Raw genomic sequence first — 22911 nt, forward strand, 5'->3', positions numbered from 1 at the left:
TGGCGGTCTTTCGTCGAGTCAGAGGAGCGGAGGAGCAGCGGCAGCAGCATCGACAGCTCTGACCCCGGAGAGGAAGCGAAGGCAAACAGCTGCGAGTCAAACCTTCCCGCATCCTAGAAAAGCCGCCCCACTTTACAAATGAAGACCGGAAGTCCCGACCTGACCCCGCCCTCCGCTCGCATCGGGGAACGGGACCGGAAGTAGGGGAGGCGGGGGCTCCCAGTCCGGAAGCTGGTCCGCTCCTCTCCGGTTTTTACTTCCGGTACCCCACAAGGAGCTGGTCTGACCTGGTTGTTTCAAACCTGGTTGGGACTTGCATTCTGATGGTCTATCCGAGATAGCTACAGAGGTATAATTTAGTGGAGTAATGGTTATTTAAATAATCTAAGCAATTATACGTCAATAAAGCTGTTAAAAAAATTGGGCAAAGATAGAGACCTTCTTTTCCTAGTTTGGTATCAGAAAATGACTTTCAACAGTTTCTCTGCACCTTTTAAATCTTTTTCTACAATGGCGAGTGGACGCGTCTGCTATATTTATTTATTTCCATTAAAACAAGTATTTATGGAGAGCCTTTTACGTGCTGGGCGTGCTGGGGATAAAGCAGCGAATGAGACCCAGGGTTGAGGATGGGGGCTAGAGATTAACTGGAAAGAAACGACTGGACAATAATTTGATCACAGTTGTGATAAGTGTTCCTAAGATAAAATACAGAGGTCTGTGGGAGTATATAGTGGGCAGACCTAACCTAGACTGAGGAAATATTTTCACTGAAATCCAAAGGCTAAGTAGGTGTTAGCCAAGTAGAGGGGGAAAGTGTTTCAAGCAGAGGTAACAGCCTTGTGTTAAGGCTCTGAGGCCCAAAGGAAAGATCTGGCCCCTTAAAAGGGCTGAAAAAAAAACCCAGTTTGGTTTAAGAATGATTAAAGAGAAGAGAGAGGCTCTTCTTAGGGGAGAGAAGCCTGAAATTGGGCTATAGAGGTAGGTAGTACAGATTTATGAATTATGGACTTTATCTTAATAGCAGTGGTAAACTATTACAAGGGCTTTAAGCAAAAGGTGGCAGCACTAAGGGATTGAAGTATAGCTCCTTAAATTCATCTCCATTTTTAAAAGTCTGATATGCAAATTGACCTCAATCTTATGTAAAGTGTAATAAGGGCATCCTCAGACAGCCATGTTTTCATTGATCTGTAACATCAGTTTTATTACACAGTGCTAACTTAGGTCCTATCCAACTCCCACCTTTTCCCCCTCCAGTGTATAAGAACCTCCTATATATAAATTCTGTCTACTACAGAGGGGTTTTGTGGTGCTTTCTGTACTTTAGAAAAATTCCTGGAACTGCTGAATAGAGAGTGGATTGTAGGATATGAGAACAGACGTGTGGAGCCCAGTAAAAGGCTTTTGAAAGAGCAACAGGAGAGATGACGGCAGTTCGGACTCAAGACTGGACAGTGAGAATGGAGAGCATAGCTCCAAGAAATATTTAGGAGATCAACTCTTTGGTCTTGGGGATGATTTAAGAGTAGGAGTTAAAAACAATTCCAGGGGTTTCTGATTGGGGAAATGAGTAGGTGTCAGTGCGATCAACGAGAGAGGGGAATGTAAGAAGAGTAAATTTAGGGAATAGTATGACAAATTTTGTGAGACCTCCCAGTGGAAACAAGTTAGTAAAGGTCTAGAATCAGGAGATTAGAAATAAATATGGAGGTCAATGGTGATAGATGCTAACTGAAGCTTCAGAAGATGAAATAGTCCAAGGATATTGTGACATGAGAAAAGAATGCTTAGGACTGAGCTTTGAGGAACACCAGTTCTTACAGATTAGGTAAGGGAAAAGAATCCCCCCAAACACTGAGAAACAGCACAAAAGCTAGAAAGCAAGCTATTGTATTCTAGATGCCTGGGTGTATTCAATTTTGGTATCTTGCCTAGAGAACAAGCTAAAGAATGAAGTCTTTATTCAACTTAATGACATGGACGTCATTATTGACTAATGAGGTCTGTTGTATATAGTGGTGGCAGAAGCTATAGTGGGTTTGAAGAGCAAATGGTTAAGGAAATGGGAAAACACTTGAGAAGTCTGACTAGGAACCAAAGATAGGGCTGTAATTGGAGAGAAATGTAAGGGCCAGATTTCTTTTGATGAGAGGAATGGCATGGTCAACAGCTCATGCAAAGGGCCGATGCAGAAAGATTTTTTTAAAAATTACAGACCAAGTAACAATAGAGTTCATGAGAGTGAGAGGGCATGGGATTCAAGCACATGTTGAATAACTGGTTTTTAATAGGTGGAGGGATACTTCTTATACAGGAAGAGGAGGAATGAAGTACATGCAGATGCACTTGTATACATTTGTCTGGTGGCTTTTTTTTTTTTCCAGGGAAGCAAGTCTTTAGGGAATAAAGGGGCAAGCAGAGTAGAGAGGGTTTGAATTAAACAAGAGAATGAAGAAATAGTAAGATTACAGGCAGCACTGACAGCCTAAATGAAGGTGGTGACTATGAATTTATAGCAGTACAAACCTACCAGAAACATGACCTCCAGATGCTTGGATGCAGCAGCAGTGTCCAGTTCGTCCAGGGCTGGCATTTTGCTAGGCTTACACAATACAGCAGTAGCATACATGACCTTAAATTATTTACATCTGCTAAAGTCTAGTCAGCCAAAGACCACCAGGCTCAAGCCTGTAGTCTGACAAAATATTTGACATGTAAGGAAGGAAGCACACTTCAGAGGAAACACAAATGGTGCTCTCCACAGGGGGAGGAGGGCGTCATCGTTGTAAGGTTTGGGTTCCTGCTGAAGAATTCTGAGGAAGCTCTAAGGGAAGAGAGACCACTTCCTGGTTGGATGCTGTTTCTGCACAGGATTAGAAGCAGGGTTTAACTGAGGGACTGGCTGTTATCATGAGGTGAGTGCAGTTTAGCAACTGGGTATCCCCAGTAAAAGATGGGTGAGGATAGCAAAGCAGGTCTGGAGGCATCATTGTTAACAGAGCAGCGGTCACACAAAGAGGTGGTCATGGCCTTGGGGAAAAATGTTTCCTGTTAAATTTGCAGCTGGCTTTACCTGTGTCTGTCCTCCCAGACTGATTAATAGGCAGGGCTACTTCCTTCTTTTTCAGTACGAGCTAATTTTCAGTCCTTCAGTCCTGGACAGGTTTTTACTCTTTTACACCAAGATCCTCTCTCGATAAATGTGACGATTTTTTTTATTAAACAAATTACAACTTAATCCATACTCTACTGTCCTCCCTACAGGTAAGATTGAATGGAATATCTAATCATAGAATTGCCCCTGCTTTCTGACAGCATCTAAGCTAGAGTGTACCTCCGGTTTCTTAGGCCCTCTCCCAAATTATCCAACCAAAGCCCAAATCCTATAAGTTCTTTTGAACACCCTCTTACTGACATACCCCACAGTTCCGCATGGTGTAAATTCTGCCTCACAACAACAAGTACTAAACCCAGCACATTCAGGTACAGGTATGGTCCTGATAGTCTTTGGCTGAAGAGTACTGACAATACAGAGGATCTGAGTTGATGACACAACTGCCAGGTTCAGACTAATATTTGCACTTTGTTACCAGACACGAGACTAACATTCACTGGCACCTTTGTGTCCTTGCTCATTAAAGATTTGTACTATTAGTCCCTGTTACAAAAGACTTACTGATCCCTATTTCTGTTGAAGATATGGCAATCCTAAAGGCCAACTATCGTGGCACACGGCCAACTCTTCCTTTCAGTATGTACTGTTGCAGCTTTAAAGCATGTCCACACATTCTTTGAAGGCCTTCTATCTGATACAGCTTTATAGCAAGCGTCTCACTCAGAACCAAGACACTGTAGCAGAAGTAATGCTGCACGCAGCTTCCAAGGCAGCTTCTTCCAGGTCTTTTGCAATGGCCCCTCAACGCCCAGCTGCCATGTTGCAAGAAGCCCAAGCCATGTGGACAGGCCTTGTGTAGGCGGGTCTGGTCGAGTGATGGCTTCAAGTCATCTCAGCCCGGTCATCAGCCATGTGAGTCAAGACGACTCCAGATGATTAGAGCCTCCAGCTGTTGAAGCCACCCCTCGTCCTTAGTTTTCCCAGCCGAGGCCTCAAAACACTGCAGGATAGAGAAAAGCCACCCCTATTGTACCCTGTCCAAATTCCTGAGCCACAGAAGCATGAGCATAATAAAACGCTTATTGTTTGAAGACACTAAGTTTGGGTGGTTACTTAAGTAGCACTAGTAATTGGAACATACTGATCCTGTTGGTAGCTGTTTTGAGTACAGCAGCAGTTGGTGACAAGGAGCTAGCAGATAAAACTGGGTGGTTATGCACAGAGCGACTGGGCAAAGTTTAAAGTATATTCAGTTAGCATATTCTTGGCCCCAGTCTAATGTCGGGCCCCTTCCCTACACCCCCTTCCCCCTATCCCTCAGACTTACAGTGAGCACAATCTTTAGAGAACTGCACATTAGCCACCATGTTAGGAGCCATTCTGAAAAAAAGAATTCTGACTATTACAATTTCCAAAAGCCCCAATTACATATATATTTCTCTTTTATAATAAGGACACTAAAGAATTTTAATGTTTTATAATTGCTGTTTTTTTCTGAGTAGATGTATATGTTATTGAAACTCTTGTTCAAAGAATATCTTCTATCCTAGTATAGTTTCTCTGATTTCAAATCTGAACTTTATGATGTCATGTAAAAAAGTTCAACAGAAACTCTTTAAAATACCAGGATACCACTCCAAAAACTTAGAGGAAACAAAACTATTTAAATTTTATTTTTAAAGTCTAATTTTAATCCAGACCAAACAAACAAGCAGAAAAGTGAGAAAGCTGATTGTATAGGCAGACACAGATGTACCAAATGTAAAACAGTGGGTTATTAACAGAACTATTTACATGCATATTTACAAGCAATCCTTTTGTACATTAAGTTTTACTTTTAGTTAGTTGGAAAAAGATTTTTGACATTGGTAAAAATATTAATTAGGTAGGGCTGAGGTGGTACCACATTATAGTAATAAAAGTATTAGAAAAGTGATTCTCAAGGTATAGCAATTATAAAGCAGATGAAAACTTGAGTGACAAAGATCTAGTAAAATTCTCTAGTAAAAAAGTCAATGCAACTCATGCTATAAAACAAAAATGAGAAAGTCATATAAATAAAGCAGAATAATGTTCCAGGCTTTAGGGTAGTGAGGTTAGGTGAAAAAAACCAATTCTAGAATTGCAGTAAATCCTCAGTGAAGAATCTTGGTTGTTTAGTTGGGAGTTCTTAGTCTTTTTTTTTTAAGCCATTTTAAAAGCCCTTGGTCTCAAATAGCATCTGGATATGTGAATCAGTTGTTAATGATATATTCTAAGACTTCAGTGCTAAAGATATTCATGATTCTGATTCATATTTGAAACTCAATTCATTGAGACACTAAATGTAAAACTAAGTGAAAGCGATAATACTCATATCTAAAAAAGGATGCTACATTTTGCAGTAATATGTATTTCCAGGCCAAGAATTTTTCCCTCAAGGAAAGTAGAATTTAAAGGATAAGCTTCTAACCAGCTAGCAAAATTTACTTTCGACATTTTTCATTTTTTTCAAAATCGATTTTATTGCAGCCAAAACAGTGGAATTAACTGTACATAATAAACTATTATATATATATACACATTTTAAGTTATAGGGAATAAAGTTTATTTTGGCAGAGAGTGTTAAACAAAATTAAAGTTGCATACATTAGTAACATAACTCAACATCCTTAATTTGGTATAAGTGTGACACATTTTCTTGCTTTCCTGTGTTCTGCTAAATCACCATAACCTAAACTGCTTTATAAAATTGATATGCTGAAATTTAATTTTACTGTTTTCGCTTACGCTCTGATTCCAAACAAAACTTTTCATAAGCTTCTTCTATCTCTGGGTCCATCTCATCATCAATATCATCCAAGTATCTGTGAAAGAAGCATATACGACAAGTTTAATGTTTTTTAATTCAGAAAATGTCTAAGATACTACGCCATGAAAGTAAATATGTGTCTCCTCACCGCCCCCCCCATGACCCTTTCTACCAACATGTAACAAAACTATCTTGCCAATCCTACCAATTGCTGATGGGTCTTTCTCCTTCTTCCTCTCCCATTTCTAGTACAAGGCCATATGTTGAAATGCCACAAGTTCATTAGGGCAAAGAGAATATAATGCTTACCAAACAAAACTTTAGAGGATAACCTGAAATTCAATGCCAAGGGCAACTTTAATTTCCAGTAGTATACTCTCGGCAGGGCTGAACCTTCCTAATTGTGCTTGGAAGCACATCCCTGTATTTTTTTCTATTAAACTAGTACATAAAAGTATGTTAACATTAGAAAATCTTACACTGACTTATAATTAAAATGTTACTACTTAGAGACAGAATAAAGGTGGTTCATTTTTTTTTTTAAACCTACAACACATGAGATGGGATAAGAAAAACTGAAGCCACAGACTTAATTTATTTCCACCCTCCACTTATGAAGAGGAGAATCCAAGTAGCATGTCCAAATTCACATGAATTGTTAACAGAACTGGAACTAAACCTCGTAAGTTCTTGGTCCTTCCATATACAAAATGCAGTACGGTCTAACGATAAATGAGTAATACAGTAAAAGTTTATTTTATTACAAAGAATGGCAGATGAAGATTGAGAGATGAGAACAGGACTATAATTTATATATGTCTATCAGTCCAAACATTTTTATATAATTATCTATGTTTTAATTTTAATCGTTTAACAGCTAAGCTTTGAGCCTTTTACTATGTGCCAGGGGGCTGTCTCAGTATTTATGTATCTCATTTAGTTCTCAAAAAAAACTCAAGGAGGGGTCTACTATTCCTATTTAATAGATGGAGAAACAGGCACAGAACTTACCTAAGATCTTACAGCATTAGTTACTTATTTAAAGTCTTAGGTATAATAATAGTATTTATTTTATAAAAACTAATTGTTTGAATATGCTACATTAATAGTTTTTCCACCTTAACTATATTTAATTTTCAGAACCATAGTGTTTTCTCTAATATGATTTTCTGAAAATTTTTGGTAAATAACTACTACATATATACCACTATAACACCATTAAATCAAAATGCACATTCTTTCATCATCTTTTCTAGTCTAAACTCCATCTACAAACTGTGGCCACAGAAATTTCACAAAGAAAGCGGCTACAGATGAGAATTCCCTGGCAGTCCAGTGGTTAGGACTCCACACTTCCACTGCAGGGGGGCCGGGTTCAATCCCTGGTTGGGGAACTAAGATCATGCTGGCAAGCCACGCGGCATGGCCAAACAAAGCAAAACAACCCCCCCACCAATTAAAAAAACCCAAGAAACAACCCAAAAAACCCCAAAAAAGAAAGCAGCTAAACAGAACTTACGGATCACCAGCCCCTGATAAATCTGTTCCATTTTCTTCATAATCTGGAAAAAAGTCTTCTCTTTCAAGTAACTCTTGATATTTCTCTTGGTAATCTACAAAAAATAAAAAATTTTAATGCTGAAAAATATTCATATGAAATGGCCAGTTATCCCTAAAAATGTTTTTAATATTATGGCTTTTCATTTAAGCAGATACATTTAAATAACAGCAAGGTTCCAACTACATATTTAAGAATATCTTTTACAAAACTTATATTCTAATTGGCTTGCTTTATCTCTCCCCGCCCCCAAAATATGCTCATAAATTATACAGTTGGCCCTTTAGGGTCACTGACCCTCCACACAATCGAAAATCCACATATAACTTAGCCCGCCCTCCTTACACACGTTTCCTTTGTATTCGCGATTCAACCAACCCTGTGTAAGTACTGTAGCACATATTTAGAGAAAAAATCCACATATAAACAGACCTGTGCAGTTCAAACCTGTGTTGTTCAGGGGTCAAATGTATATTTAATATTCCTCTAAATATAAGATGGAAATCAAAGCCACTATGAACATAACAGAGTACATTTCACACCCAGTGTGCATGCTGTTTACATTCTCTGCTGCTTCTTTCCATCAGACAAGATATTGTCCTAACTTGTTGGGGAAGAACATGTTTCTTCCATACTACTGTTTTTCCTTCCACAAGGAGGGATTTCAATCAAACCTACTAGTTTCTGGCTCCCCCATTACTCCTTCCCAAGGAGGTAAAATGAGCTACCTGGCTGGCAGGTAAGAGCCATCATTGCTTGAAGTTTCTCAATCAGAGGAGGCTAACCTAGCAAATGTTCTGAGCATAGGAGATTTTCTTTTCTTCCCTCTCCTTAGAGACAGCTGGAACGTAGATACCTGATAAATGTTTCAGCTATACTAACTTTCCCTTGGTTGGGCTCTTCTAAGGCAATAACAGGTGATATTATAGCTCTCCATCTGCCAACTGTCTTAAGCAGAGTTACCGAGTATCTTTTAAGATTAGCATGTGTGTATGAAGTCCTTACCTCTGAATAATAAAATGGGTCAGTGTATATTAAAACTAGTTATCTTACAATTAGTTTCTTATGAACAACAGCTACCTCAAATTTTGAGAGGATGATGTAATTACATTTAACTCGATAGAGACCATGTTTTTCCAAGATTGTCAGTCTCTATAAAACTCTAATTCTAGCTTAAAGGGTTAGTGATATTTTGATACCCAATCTTGGCAATTTGGAGACAATTTTAACTATAAAACCTTCCTGCAACAAATACTTAAGGCAACAGATAAAACATTCTTTTAAATGTACGAATGAGTTCACACACACACACACACACACACACACACACACACACACACACACACACACACACACACACACACACACAATCAGGTCACCAGATGACAGAAACGAGAAGGGAACTGAAAGCCATACATAACTACTGCAGCTGGGAGGCTGATAGACCAGGTGGTATTATGAACAAAGGGTTTCGATTTTAAAACCCACAGAAGGTCAGAAAGCAAGGCCTTGAGTCCATGTGAAACAGAGAGATGGAATTCATGCCCCAAGTCCATCCCACCAACACAAAGGCTGAACATTCAAAGAACTGGTATTGCAAGCAAAAGGTGAACCAAGGAAAAACAAAAAACACCTCGGTGGCAAAGGGAGATGGCAAAGAAGCTTGCTTGTCTCTGCCTGGGTTTGGAGTGACGACAGAAGTACTCTGAAGAAACTGGTTCCCCAGAGAATTTTTAACAATGGGCCTGCACTTCAAATTTCTATTATCCACATAAAGAATCCCTACGACAAGAAAATAGAAACTTGTTCCAAGCCAGTATTACCGCTGTGGCTCCTGGCACAAGCAAATATAAACCCCCCTTTGGAGAGATGTTCCTACAATCCAAGCCACAAGTTTTCATAAACAAAAACAAACAGGCGGTTAAAACGCTGGAGCTGTCATGAAGGGCCATAGTATATGCAACTTAACTTCAAATGATTTAGAAAAAAAAAGTGAGTGTGGAGAGAACAAATAATAAATGGAGTAAACTGTTGAAGGTACATCTGAGTAAAAGGTAGATGGATGTTCTTTGCACAGTTTTTACTTTTATAACTTTACTGTAAGTTTGAAATCACTTCCACAAAAAAAGTTTAAGAAAGACAGTTAAATATGAGACTGCAAAACAAGAACACAACATAAAGCATTTTGTATATGACAATTAGAAATAACAGGGTTAGAATGAAAAGAAAACAAAAATATGAAGCAAAAATAAGCATGTTTAGAATGATGAGAAAAAAAGGACTCAAAACTTTAAGATCAAGATACTTTGAACAAAATGCAGAAACAAAATTCAGTTTGAAAACCGAATTGAATTTCTATAAATAAAACAGCCACTAGAAATAAGTAGGAAAAACAGATTGGACAAAGATGAAGATCGAAGAACCAAAATGAATCAAGGTAGCCTCAAAGAATAAGGGACGAAGGGAAATTTGTCTCACCAGACACAGCAAGATTTACAGTAGGTAAGAATAATTAAGAATGCAGTATTGGTGTCAAGACAAACAAGAAGAAAGATCCACATTCATGGACACAGGAATAAGACACAAATCTACAGGGAGTTACATGGTACACAGAGGAACGTTTTGTCCAAGAGAGGAAGGATGACCTGTTGCTGAGATGAGTAACTATAGAATATTTAAGTCCTACCATTTACCACATATAAAAACTAGCCAGATGGATTAATCACCTAAATATAAAAAGCAACAAGGTTTAGAAGACAATGGAATTTGATCATAGTAAGGAAACTAAGTCACAGAGAGCACAAACAAGACTTTAACACTCAAAGCTTCTAAGTGACAACACATGAAATGGAAAGACAGCACATACTAGGAGAAACTAAGGATCACTTTCCAGGCCATGTAAGTAATTACAAATCAGTGAGAAAGACAAATGATCCAACAGAAATACAGGCAAAGGACACAAACAGGTGATTCTCAAACAAAGAAATCAAGAGGTCAATAGAAACATGAAAAGAAATTCACTACCACTAGTAGGGAAATAAAAGTTTACAATTTCATACAAACAGACTGACAAAAAAATAGGTCTGGTATCAATAAGTGTTGCCAACAATGGGAAATAGGAACTTTCACATGTTGCTGGTGGGAATATTAAGTGGTATAATCATGATGGAAAGCAGTTTAGCAACATTTAGTGAAGTTGAAGATGCATATAGCCTATAATGTAACAATTCTACTTCGTTACCCTAAAGAAGTTCCTGCATGTGCACAAAGATTCTTAAAGATGTTTGCGCAGCACTGTGGGTAGTAACGAGTGTGAACCAACCAACCATCCACAAGTGGGAGGGGATCCATAAACTGTGGTTTACTCTGAGTAGGTTATTATTTGGCATTTAAAATGAATGAACTAAACCTATATATATATCAATCAACATGAACACCAAAAATACTGAATAAAAAATAAGTTGCAAAAAGATGTGCACAATAAGGCACCATTTAGGTCAATACTGCTGTGTATGGCAACACCTATCATTTACAGTCATACGTGAAGTAAAAAGACAGCACAAGGACACCAATGTCAGGACGGTAATTACCTCTGTGGGGGGAAGTTATGGAAGGACTGGACTTGAAGGTGAGGTATCAATTATAGAAACAGAGAATGGTTATTACTATCTATAAAGGGTTTTATTTCTTTGAAAAGACCCAAAGTATATATTGATAAGTGAAATTGGTTCAATCTTGACAGTGAATCAATATGCCCTTTTTTGTGTGTGGTTTTAATATTTTTGAATATTTCATAATTTAAAATTGAGAAGTTAAGCGGCTCTTCTTTCTACCCCTTTGTGCTAGAGGCACAGGACAGTCAGTGCCTGCTATCCAGAGGAAACAAATGGGAAAATTCTGATAAGCTGGTTGTAAGTTTGTGCAAAGTGGGGAAATGTTCTCTTGCTCACAGTGCAGTTCTGTTGATCACAATTAAAGCACTCATTCTATAAAACGGCTCTTTTCTGGGAAGGGAAGTGTGCAGAGATTTAGATTTTAATTAACTGACCCACCAAATATTAATAAGATTCACAATTTTTAGTATCTGCAAGTATTAACCTGTACCAATGAAAGCTGCTGACTATATAGTGAACTACATAGTATAACTACCCCTTCCGCTTTAACTACCTGAAAGTTTAGAGTATAAAAACAAAATATTAGAGGAAATATAAAATAAAAATGCTTGCATTTAATTGAGGGATTCTTCCAATCCTTCACTGTTAGGGTGACAAGACACTATATACTGAATCAAATGTTCGATGTGAAATGGTTCCAAGTGGTAACTATAAGAATATTCTAGTGAGACAAACCTTTACCCTATATTTTAGAACGATGTGAACTCTTCAAAATGCTACAACTTTGTGCCAGTGAGGGTATGGTTTTCTGTAATTTACTTTCTTACCAAAAAATGGTCGGAAAATGACTGAGACAACATACCTGGATCAGCGGCAGTGAAAGGAACACCATCAGATGTATAAAATGTTGGCTCATTCTAGGAGGAATCAGAGCGATTAAAACATGTTATCATTTCAGAATTGCTTTTTTAAAGCACATTAATTGAGCATGGCTGATTTCATTCATCTGTACCTGATAATACAAAAACAAGCAAAAAACTAAATTCCTAGCAGCCATTTTCATTTCACTGGGAAAGTCTATGGTCTTCAGATTACTATTCTATTATCTCAAGTTCTTGTGGGTCTAACCCCACCGTCTGCCGCCTGTCACACCCTTGGTGACTTGGTGCGTCGTCGTGCACTGTGATTTAGTGTCAGCTGATTTTTAGTTGTGGTTCCCACCCCCTGCAACCATTTTTTTCTTTAAGTATTTCCAAGACTGGATTGTAAGAGCATTCCTCCATAGTTTCTTTCTGTTTGATCCTGTCGAGAGCTTCAGGGCATCACTGGCCTGGTAACCATTTTCGTTTTCTTAATTTACTTTACTACAAAATGCCAAGTAAAAGTTTGAAATGCAGGACTTTGATCATGAATTCTCTGGAAAAACTGCTTTGAGGAATCCCTACACTCACCCAAGTCCAAGTCAAACCTTATTCATTTCCCTTGCCATTGAATGGCTCTTTGTCTAGTCTACCCTTTCACTGAGGATTCCTTCCATGGCTGCCATGTGACTCTAAGCCAGTGAAAAGAGTTATTAGGTATTAAATTCTGAGATAAGTTTATGTAACTTATCTACAAATTGCCAAAATTGAATTCAAGCAATAACCAAATTTAAAATGCAAACACTGGCATACCATAAAATAATTAGGATCATTTTCAGGTGTTGCTTCCCTGTATGTTGAAGTTGCATGGACTCTACCCCAGTTACTTGACCGGAGTTCTACAAGCTTCAAGAGCATCTGTTTTACATCTCTGCAGACAAAAGTTGAAAATGAGTTAAAACGAGCAAGTGTCATTGTGCTCTAATATATCACAGATGCCTAAAACGTTGTTTCAAAAATTTAACATGCTTTGATATTCTAGACATTTCCTTTAATAACACAAATTTATCTTTAAAAAAAAAAATGCACATCACTCCTTTACTATACTGATCTGGAAAAAAGGATCTAGTACAGTTATGCTCAAATGCGTACCGGGCCCAAGTGGCAGGCCAGGCAACTGGAACATGATTCAGAAATCTGGCACAGTGAAAGACACACCTGGACGTGAGCAAGAGGCATTTCACTACCATAAAATAATAAGGCAGCGGAGGGATTCTAACACGTGAGAGGATGAACTCCTACACCTTGGAGATCAAGGAGCTTATCCCATGTTGGTGTAAGGAATGGCTCATTTTCTGATGACCACACGTGGGAATATTTCAACAGTCATCAGAAACCCCAGAAGGTTTTTTTTTTAATTATATAATTTTAAAATCTACAAACAATAAGTGCTGGAGAGGGTGTGGAGAAAAAGAAACCCTCCTGCACTGTTGGTGGGAATGTAAATTGATACAGCCACTATGGAGAACAGTATGGAGGTTCCTTAAAAAACTAAAAATAGAACTACCATATGACCCAGCAATCCCACTACTAGGCATATACCCTGAGAAAACCATAATTCAAAAAGAGACATGTACCACAATGTTCATTGCAGCACCATTTACAATAGCCAGGACATGGAAGCAGCCTAAGTGTCCACAGACGAATGGATAAAGAAGATGTGGCACATATATACAATGGAATATTACTCAGACGTAAAAAGAAACGAAATTGAGTTATTTGTAGTGGGGCGATGGACCTAGAGTCTGTCATACAGAGTGAAGTAAGTCAGAAAGAGAAAGACAAATACCATATGCTAACACATATATGTGGAATCTAAAAAAAAAAAGTTCTGATGAACGTAGGGGCAGGACAGGAATAAAGACGCAGATGTAGAGAATGGACTTGAGGACCCGGGGAGGGGGAAGGGTAAGCTGGGACAAAGTGAGAGAGTAGCATTGATATATATACACTACCAAATGTAAAATAGATAGCTAGTGGGAAGCAGCTGCATAGCACAGGGAGATCAGCTCGGTGCTTTGTGACCACCTAGAGGGGTGGGATAGGGAGGGTGGGAGGGAGACACAAGAGGGAGGGGTTATGGGGGTATATGTACACGTATAGCTGACTCACTTTGTAACACAGCAGAAACTAACACAACATTGTAAAGCAATTATACTCCAATAAAGATGTTAAAAAAATTAAAAATTAAAAAAAAATTATATACTTTTTTGTAAAAGTAAATACAACACATAAACATCCAGGATTGATCCCAATCTTCTGCAGGCAGGGAGGAAATATTTGTTTCAATCGCCACGCATATTACATTCATTCTCCACTGGAATGACTACAGCCACCCAGTCACCTGACTACAGAATAATACAGGACCGGCCCCTGGGAACATAAATAGGCTCTCTTGTTTTCCCTCATTGGTCACGCCTAACATGGTTCCCCCAACCCTTACTCAAGCAGGTCCTTAGTAATAGACAAAGCATTAGCAACCCCCCGCCCCCGAATTACTTCCTGTCCACCCTCTTGGACAAGTCTTCCCTTGCTTGGACTGACAACCCTGCCCCAGAGGTGCATCCTGACTAGACTGCATGAAGGGAGTGGGTCCAAGAGAAAAAAATGGCTAATATGAAATTGGGAGCCACTGGTCCCCATCTGGATCTACAACTTACAGATGCGGTCAGTTTGATATGTGTAGGGGAGAAGTGCAGAGGAATGGGATGGGCAGGGAGGGTGTCCTTGGGAGTAGTTTGTCTGCTGCTCACCCTCCCTTCTTGGCCTTGCCCTGGGCAGCCACAGCGTCCATGGCTTTACACACAGTCTTCTCATCCCCCAGGAACTGCACAGGCGTGATGGCCTTCATGTTCTTGTCCAATTCACGGTCAGCAGGCTCAGCTCCATGATAAGCTCTTCGGAGACCCTCTCTGCTTGACAATGCCCCTGGAGGCGGGTGCCGTGGGCTACAGCCAATACCCGTTTCCCCTTCTTGATCTGGGAAACTATTTCTTCCTTCCAAAAGGGCAGAGCTCTGGTAATAGTATCCTTCAGACTCTCACGGGAGGGTAGCTAATCTGCAGTGAGGTCTCCATGCCTTCGATTCTCACTGATGCTGCTGTGGAAGGGATGACTGGGCTCCACTGGAGGTAGTGGGACTTCAGAGGAGTGCCTTCAGATCTTCATTGGGCCTCGCTGCGCTTGGCAGTGGTTTCTGCTTTACTGAGGCCAGAGCCCTCACTGCCGCCCACTGAGGAGCCTGTCCTCGCCTCTGAGAGCCACATTTGGTCAACGGCACCCAGCACTGTCCAGAGGGTCTGACGTGCTCTCTTACGCACTGAGGTGAAGTCTACATGCTCGCAGCCCACTGCCTGGCTCCTGCTGTCTTTTTTTTTTTTAAGACAGGCTTGAAATTTATTCCATGTAACTGTGGCTATATATGGTTCTTAAAGGCAGTGCGATCCTGCTAACACTTTTATACCTCCAACTGGACTTACAGTAGTACTTTACCCAAATATTTATTGAGCTTAAAAGTATTAATCATTTTATTTTTAATGGACTCATATTCCCCCAGGAATATCTTAACTTCTTCCATTCATAAGCATAATTGAAGAAAAGTGGTTAGGTGAGCAGAAGCCATAGGTAAAAAAAAATTTCTGTAGATCTATAAAGAGTATTCTGATGAAGCACAACAGAATAAAAACAACCCCAAAGAAAAAGCAAGGAATTGAGATCTACTGGCTGTCTATATTACTTCTTTTCCTACCTGCTGCAATTTGCGTCTAGGACAACATTTTCAATTCTCTGAATAACTTCTTCCATATCAGTCTTTCCTTTTTCCTTCCAGGCATCTTCTAAAACTGACCCTGTCAACTAAAAAAGCAAGTATCAGTAAAATAAAGAATTCAATAAAGTACAGAAATTCTAAAAAGATATTAGTAGTAGTTCAAGCATTCTTTAAATAAGATGAATTTAGCAAGTTAAATATTCCTAATTATTTTCTACCATCTAATATTCAGGAATCGCTATACTTTTTCTTGACAGGGAAAAGGAATGAACTATAGCAGAAGTTTAATCATAGGCTTTATATGCCAATGATTGTATGGCATGTTTGCTATATGACCAAGGCTATAAAATTTTAATCAACATATCACTTTTTGAAATATGCAACATCCAACAAGTGTAGAAACTCAGAATTTAAAAAATACAATCAGGAAAAAATGAGTTAAGGATATAAGCAGGTAATTCACAGAAACTAAAAAAATGGCTTACAAACAAAAAAAGGCTTTAATTCACTAGTGATTTTAGTCACAGAAATGCAAATTAAAATGAGCTTTTTGTTTTTACTCATCACGATGACAAAATAAAACCTAGGATTGATTCTCTCCATCACTGATAAGGATATGGGAAAAGAGGTATACTCATTCACTGTTGGTGGGAACACACTCTGGTTCAGCATTTGGAAGGGAAATTTGGCATTACTTATCAAATTAAGGTATACATGCTCACTGAGCCACCAAATCTATGGGTAAGAATTTAAGTTACATAAACAACTGCATATATAAAGATACAATGAAAGATTACTGACAGTGCTACAGTGGCTAAACTGAAAATAACTGCTCAAGGATGGAATGCATAAACAATGTGCATGCATACAATGGAACACTGGGAAGCTACTGAGGAAAGAGCCATGCAAAAATCCAAGACCTTCATTTGGTGGCGAAAAAGCCAGCCACATCAGAGTAAGATCTTACGAGAGCATACATGCAGATAGAGGAAGGGAAAGAAAGGGACTTTACGTATGGAGCGGAGTGAAGGACTTCCATTTTTCACTTTTAAATTTCTTATATTAAACAATAAGTATATATTGCCTTTCCAATATTAAATTTGAGAGTAAAGTAAAATGTCAATATTTAACTTAAATAACTAACTCTTGGATCTATTTGTGCATTATATGTACTTTCCTTCCTCTAAATTATACACTAAAGGGATGAAACAGTTACATTTTAAGAAAAAAATAAGTAAAACCTACCTTCAGTAATTTTACTGCACAAATTAAGTTGTCGTCCATAGGATTAGAAAAGAGGGCATTCAGCAACTCCCGAAGACCGACCTGAAGAATGTCTGCCCTTGTAACCTGCCCATTTGTTCCTTTGATCTTTTGGGGAGAAGAAAATGAAAAGCAACTATGCCAAAATATAACACAGATATACAAATGGTCTAACAAAGTGCTGGCAAAATAAGTGTTTTAAGTTAAACAATACAAAACATATGGTCAGGGTCTTCCCTGGTGGTGCAGTGGTTAAGAATCTGCCTGCCAATGCAAGGGACACAGGTTCGAGCCCTGGCTGGGGAAGGTCCCACATGCCGCGGAGCAACTAAGCTCGTGCTCCACAACTACTGAGCCTGCGCTCTAGAGCCCGCGAGCCACAACTACTGAGCCCACGTACCACAGCTACCGAAGCCCACACGCCTAGAGCCTGTGCTCTGCAACAAGAGAAGCCATGACAATGAGAAGCCCGCGCACTGCAACGAAGAGTAGTCCCCGCTCGCCGCAACTAGAGAAAGCCCGCGCACAGCAACAAAGACCCAACACAGCCAAAAATAAATAAATAAATTTATATATATATAAAAAAAATATATGGTCAGGATAATTTAAGCCTCCTTTAATATTACCGCTTCATAAAGCAGTCTCTAGCCTATTAACACCTTTTTGGGAACACAGAGCTTTTTTCTGCTTTTTATACTATTTAAAAATACTCTAACTTGCATCAGAATACAACATGTATCTCAGCTCTCTGGCTTGAAGAACTGTAGGTTCAGGAGCCATGCCTTATCTTTATAACTCCCACCACACATATCATGACTTCTACATAGGAAGTTCAACTGCGTTCTTAAAGTGACAATTCATTTAAGGTACATTTTATATTGGTGTTCTTATTTGGCTTATACAAAAATAAACTGAGAAAGATTACGGCATGAGATTTTTTTAAAAATTAAGGTTATCTGTGGTAAAAAGGGATAGTAAATTAGGCACGAGATTGCACAAAGACCTTTTAGATGCACTGACTGAGATGTACATTTGACGGTGGATTCGTGTGTCTTTTCAGTGGTATTTACAATACTAAGTCCTCAAATCAGAGTTTAAGAAGGTATACCGATATCTGGGACTAACTAGTTAAAAAAAAAAAAAAATCAAGCAAATCCATTACAAAGTAATATTCAGCACTTAATGTTGCCTCCCAACAAGCATATACTCAAGTATGCCACCAATTTAGCTGTAGACTTTGTACAAATACATTCTATATAGAAGATTAATATATAAAATAGGACCAAAAAGAACTACTGTAGGTGAATTAGGTGAAAAAAAAACCCAAAAAACACAGAAACTCTAGTCTCTCCCCTCTTCAAAGTTTTATGCTCTGCAAGGCAAGTTGCTTTTGGGTCACCATCTGAAAGTCAACATACTAAATGTGCTAATATTTATGATACAAGGATTCAAAAAGGTGTGACTGTCTGTATTCCAAAAGCTTGAAATCACATGTAAACCATGGCTTTCCAAAAGTACATAGCTTAGTAACTATCTCTCAACACTGCCCATGAACAGGAAGACAAAATGGTACATATGTTCCATTTGAGGACAGATACTACCATGAGTAGGTACTGAGACTATTTTCTTTATCTCCCATTTCACTCTTAATGTTATAAAAGAGTAAACACAAATTCCTTATTGAGATCAATTTATATTCTCAGGCTTTGTCAGTACTAAAAAGAAAAATTTCTCCTCACCTCCAGGTTAAGATAAAGTTCTCCCAGAAAGAGTACAAATGCATGGAATCGTTTTCGAGTCACTTCGTCCCCTTTTGCAGCTTGATCTTTAACTTCATATTCAGTCCGACATCTAATAAAGACATACCTTTTGTAATCTCACATTGCTTTGTTTTTTAAATAGTCAAACAAGATGACCATTTGTCAGTTTGGTTGTTCACAAGCAATACAGAGGCAAGTACAATGCACCAACACTCTGATTTTCTGTAATAAAAAGTGTTCCTGTCTATTGTAGTGATCAGAATATGTACTATCTTTTCATACAAAGATTCCTAGTTTTAAGAAACTGATACGAATAGTTGAAAATAAACCTATTACTAGAACAAATTGTAACAAGTTACAGCTACATAGATTTCATGAGGTTCGTTGTATATTGGCACTAAAAAACAAAACAAAACCCCTCACTGCCTCACCTTATTTATTGTCTCATAGGCTTTTTAAGAAAGCACTGTTTTTATGCGAAGTATCCCTAAAATATTCTGCTCTTGCTGAAATACGAACTTTGAACAGAGCTTTAAAAAAGATATATAAATACAGATGACGTCCAACTAAGCTGAAAATGAATTCTTATTAAGCCCATTATTCTTAGAATTTCTATTATACGAATCAGAGAAGTGAAGTAAGAGGAGGAAGTCCCCAATTGAAACCACACAGAAACATAGAAGGCAATTAATCTGGTCTTTGTCTGGGTCTTTGTTTCTAATAGAGACTAAAGGAGTCAATTTATTTTCCCTTGTTTGATTTCTCCCTGACTTGGTGCATTCACCTTAGAGCTTACATAGCTCTTATTATCTAAAATAATCACAATAAGCCTGTCATTGTCTATACCAATGAATTATGGTGTCAGCTGTTACTAAAACGGATTTTTAAAATTTACTTTTAATGTTCACCATTTTGGTGTTAAGATTTTTTTATTTTTATTGATAAGGTGTAAGAACATTCTAGAAAAGTCATGCGTTTTATAAAAATGATTTTGATAGTTCTCCTTTTAAAGACCAAGGGAGCAGCTTATGAAGGCTTAATGGCTTTCATACCTGAGGTACCAATTTAAAAAAATTTTCAAAAAGAACCTAAAAAGTCATTTCTTGTCCAAGAATTTACCTTGGTTCAGTTTATGTATCAATCATAAACCCAGCTTAGCTTATTGTGCCAATGCTTACAAGCTATATTAAATGAGCAACATCTGCTGTTTGAGTCAGACATGGAAAGATATTGGTCATCTTCTCATACATATTAATTCCTCATCAGAAAAAAAGTTGGGATATCTATAAATAGAACACTGGTTAATAATGGAAAGGATCAGTTAATTAATGCCAATTCAGTTATCCAAGCACCTTGTTGGCTGCTTTCCTTTCTGTCTTTCCTTTTATGACTTTTCAGGTAAGAGCTTCGATGAAATGACCTTTTTGTTTTATCAACGCCATTACTATTAGATTATATATTAATATATGTTAATGTACGTACAAATGCAAATCCCTACCCTTGTACATGGTTGATTATCTAGGTGAGAGGAAAGACTCTAAAACTTTAAGCTAAAGACTTTCAATTATAAAAGTAATACATGGCTATTTCAAAAAGGTTAAAACAGAAAAATATAAAGAATAAAGACACTGCAGCCCAGAAATAACTGCTGTGAAGGTAACTTCTATCTGTTTCAAAGTATTCTACATTTTTAAGTTAACAGAATTATGATCTTTTCACTTGTTATATGATTAGTGTTTTTCCATGTTGATAGCTTTGACAGTATCCTAGTACTAGAGAAGCACACACAGGGGATACAGAGTCAAAAGAGCCAGAAGAGTGATTCTCAACCATGACTACATAGTAGAATCACTTGGGGAGATTTATAAACCATGCCCACACTCTCCTTCAGTCTAATTATATCAGAATTTCCAAGACTGGGAGCTTAGCTCCATTTTAAGTCTCTAGGTAACTCCAAGGCAGAGCCAGGGGTGAGTAGCACAAGGGAAGATAAGCAAGCCTTTCTACCATCCTACCTCCTCAAAGTGCCAACTTTCACATCTTTCCAAAAGCTATAATTTGTACTTTAATGATTAAGTAAGGTTGGATATTTCTGTAACTTTGTCATTTATATTTTTCCAAACTGCACCTATCCAGAGTCATTCCAAATACTTCTATTAAAAATAGAAATATTTCTGGCCTTTTTCTTACTCATTCCTAAGAGGCCCCTCTTTTCATATTAAATAAATGAGCTCACTGCCATGTTGTTACAAATGTCCCTATTTTTACTTCACTTCTTATAAATTTATGACCCCTCCAATATTATAATCTATATGAAATTAAGTTTAATCTCTTGTTTTAGGGCCTGTAGGTATCATGTCTTGCTTAAAATGGCTTTACCAACCTAGTATTTTTGTTTGTCATTTTTTCCCCTAGTATTTACTGTTTCAGTTTTATATCTGAAATATATTTTGGTGTAAAGAATGAGACAGGAACCCATCTTTGTTTTTTTTCTTCCCAAATGACTAGCCAGTTATGTCAGCAGCACAATTTGTCTTTTACTTATGTATCTGAAGTGTCACCTTCGTTAAAAGCTTAATTTTCAAGTGTCTCTGGAGTGTACTTTTGGAGTCTTTATTCTGTTCCAGTGCAGTTTAACCACACGATGGAATACTTTGCAACCATTAAAAGTATCTTTAAAGAACTAACAGGCAATCTCTAATAAACTCAAAGACAACCTTGTTATTGAATAAAACAACTCAGATTATAAGAAAATTCATTTCCCTACATTAGCTCATTAATTCAATGTCATCCCAAAACATAAATAAGTAACAACATTTGTGTAATTTCACATGCTGATTCTAAAGTTCAGAGAAAATAAGCATGCAAGAATAGCAAAGAAGACTACACACACACACACACACACACACACAGACACACAAACGAATGGGGAACTAACTAGACTAGTGTGAAAAAAATGAGAGTTTTTTAATAGCCTGGTAATAAAACAGGAAGAGAACAAGTAATGAATGGAATAGAATGAAAGTCCAGAATCAATGCAAATATAAGGATGTAGTGTGATAAAGGCAGCAGTTCTAATAAGGAATGGATCATTCAAAAAAGTGGTATGGGAAAAATTGGTTAAACATGTGGCAATAAATGAAATTAGATCCTTACTCAAGCCAAAAGTACTAAAAAATATGTAAAGTGACCATTTTTAAGATCTTGGAAAAGGAAAAGACCTTTCTAGGCACAAAACCAAAGGCAGAGACCATCATAAGAAAAGGGCATATACATGACTATAAACTTAATACTATACAAGTAAGAATGGTCTGCCCTTGGACTTCCCTGGTGGCGCAGCAGTTAAGAATCCACCTGCCAGGTTTCCCTGGTGGCGCAGTGGTCAAGAATCCACCTGCCAATGCAGGGTACACGGGTTTGAGCCCTGGTCCAGGAAGATCCCACATGTCACGGAGCAACTAAGCCTGTGCACCACAACTACTGAGCCTGTGCTCTAGAGCCCGCGAGCCACAACTACTGAGCCCACGAGCTGCAACTACTGAAGCCTGCGTGCCTAGAGCCCGTGCTCCACAACAAGAGAAGCCACTGCAATGAGAAGCCCGCTCACCACAACGAAGAGTAGCCCCTGCTCACTGCAACTAGAGAAAGCTCCTGCACAGCAACGAAGACCCAATGCAGCCAAAAATAAATAAATAAATAAATTTTAAAAAGAAAGAAAGAAAAAAGAATGGCTGCCCTATTCTCCCCTGCAACTTTCTATAAAGAACAGTCTTTAGCAAAGAAGAATGGTCAAATTCTAGTACATTTAGAAGTAGTTTTCCTTTAATTTCATATATACACACTAACCTTTGAAGTAGCAATTGGCGGAAGTTGCCACTCTGTGGGCTAATTGTCAGATGATGGGACAGGTAATTACAGAGGCGAGCTCCCATGTAAGAGAAATTTGGGATAGATGTGGCCTTTCAAAAAGAAAAAAGTTTTATATGACACAGACACATCAAGTTATTAATGCAAACACTTAACAGCAATATTCTAAAGAGGAAAAACATTCCTGCCCCCAAAACTGTACAGAAAAATGTACAAGTCATTTGTAATTGTTAGGCATAAGGATATTAACT

The 22911-nt window shown here is 38.1% G+C and overlaps 1 protein-coding gene and 1 pseudogene across 3 annotated transcripts in view; both read right to left on the reverse strand.

Annotated features, from left to right (window-relative positions):
- Positions 1-4786: 4786 nt before the first annotated feature.
- The window catches only part of PAIP1 (poly(A) binding protein interacting protein 1), a 29431-nt gene continuing 11306 nt past the window's right edge, over positions 4787-22911 (reverse strand). For all 3 annotated transcript variants that reach the window (XM_060142927.1, XM_060142924.1, XM_060142925.1), the window contains exons 4-11: positions 22640-22752; positions 18773-18884; positions 17016-17141; positions 15750-15856; positions 12755-12872; positions 11944-11998; positions 7429-7522; positions 4787-5964 (exon numbers count right to left, since the gene is read on the reverse strand). In XM_060142927.1, coding sequence (XP_059998910.1) covers positions 5871-5964; positions 7429-7522; positions 11944-11998; positions 12755-12872; positions 15750-15856; positions 17016-17141; positions 18773-18884; positions 22640-22752 — 819 coding nt within the window. In that variant the 3' untranslated portion in view covers positions 4787-5870. The remainder of the gene's footprint in view (positions 5965-7428; positions 7523-11943; positions 11999-12754; positions 12873-15749; positions 15857-17015; positions 17142-18772; positions 18885-22639; positions 22753-22911) is intronic.
- Positions 14537-15588, reverse strand: LOC132517874 (phosphoglycerate mutase 1-like; annotated as a pseudogene).

This window comes from Lagenorhynchus albirostris, chromosome 3, assembly GCF_949774975.1.
Source record: "Lagenorhynchus albirostris chromosome 3, mLagAlb1.1, whole genome shotgun sequence".
NCBI lineage: Eukaryota > Metazoa > Chordata > Mammalia > Artiodactyla > Delphinidae > Lagenorhynchus > Lagenorhynchus albirostris.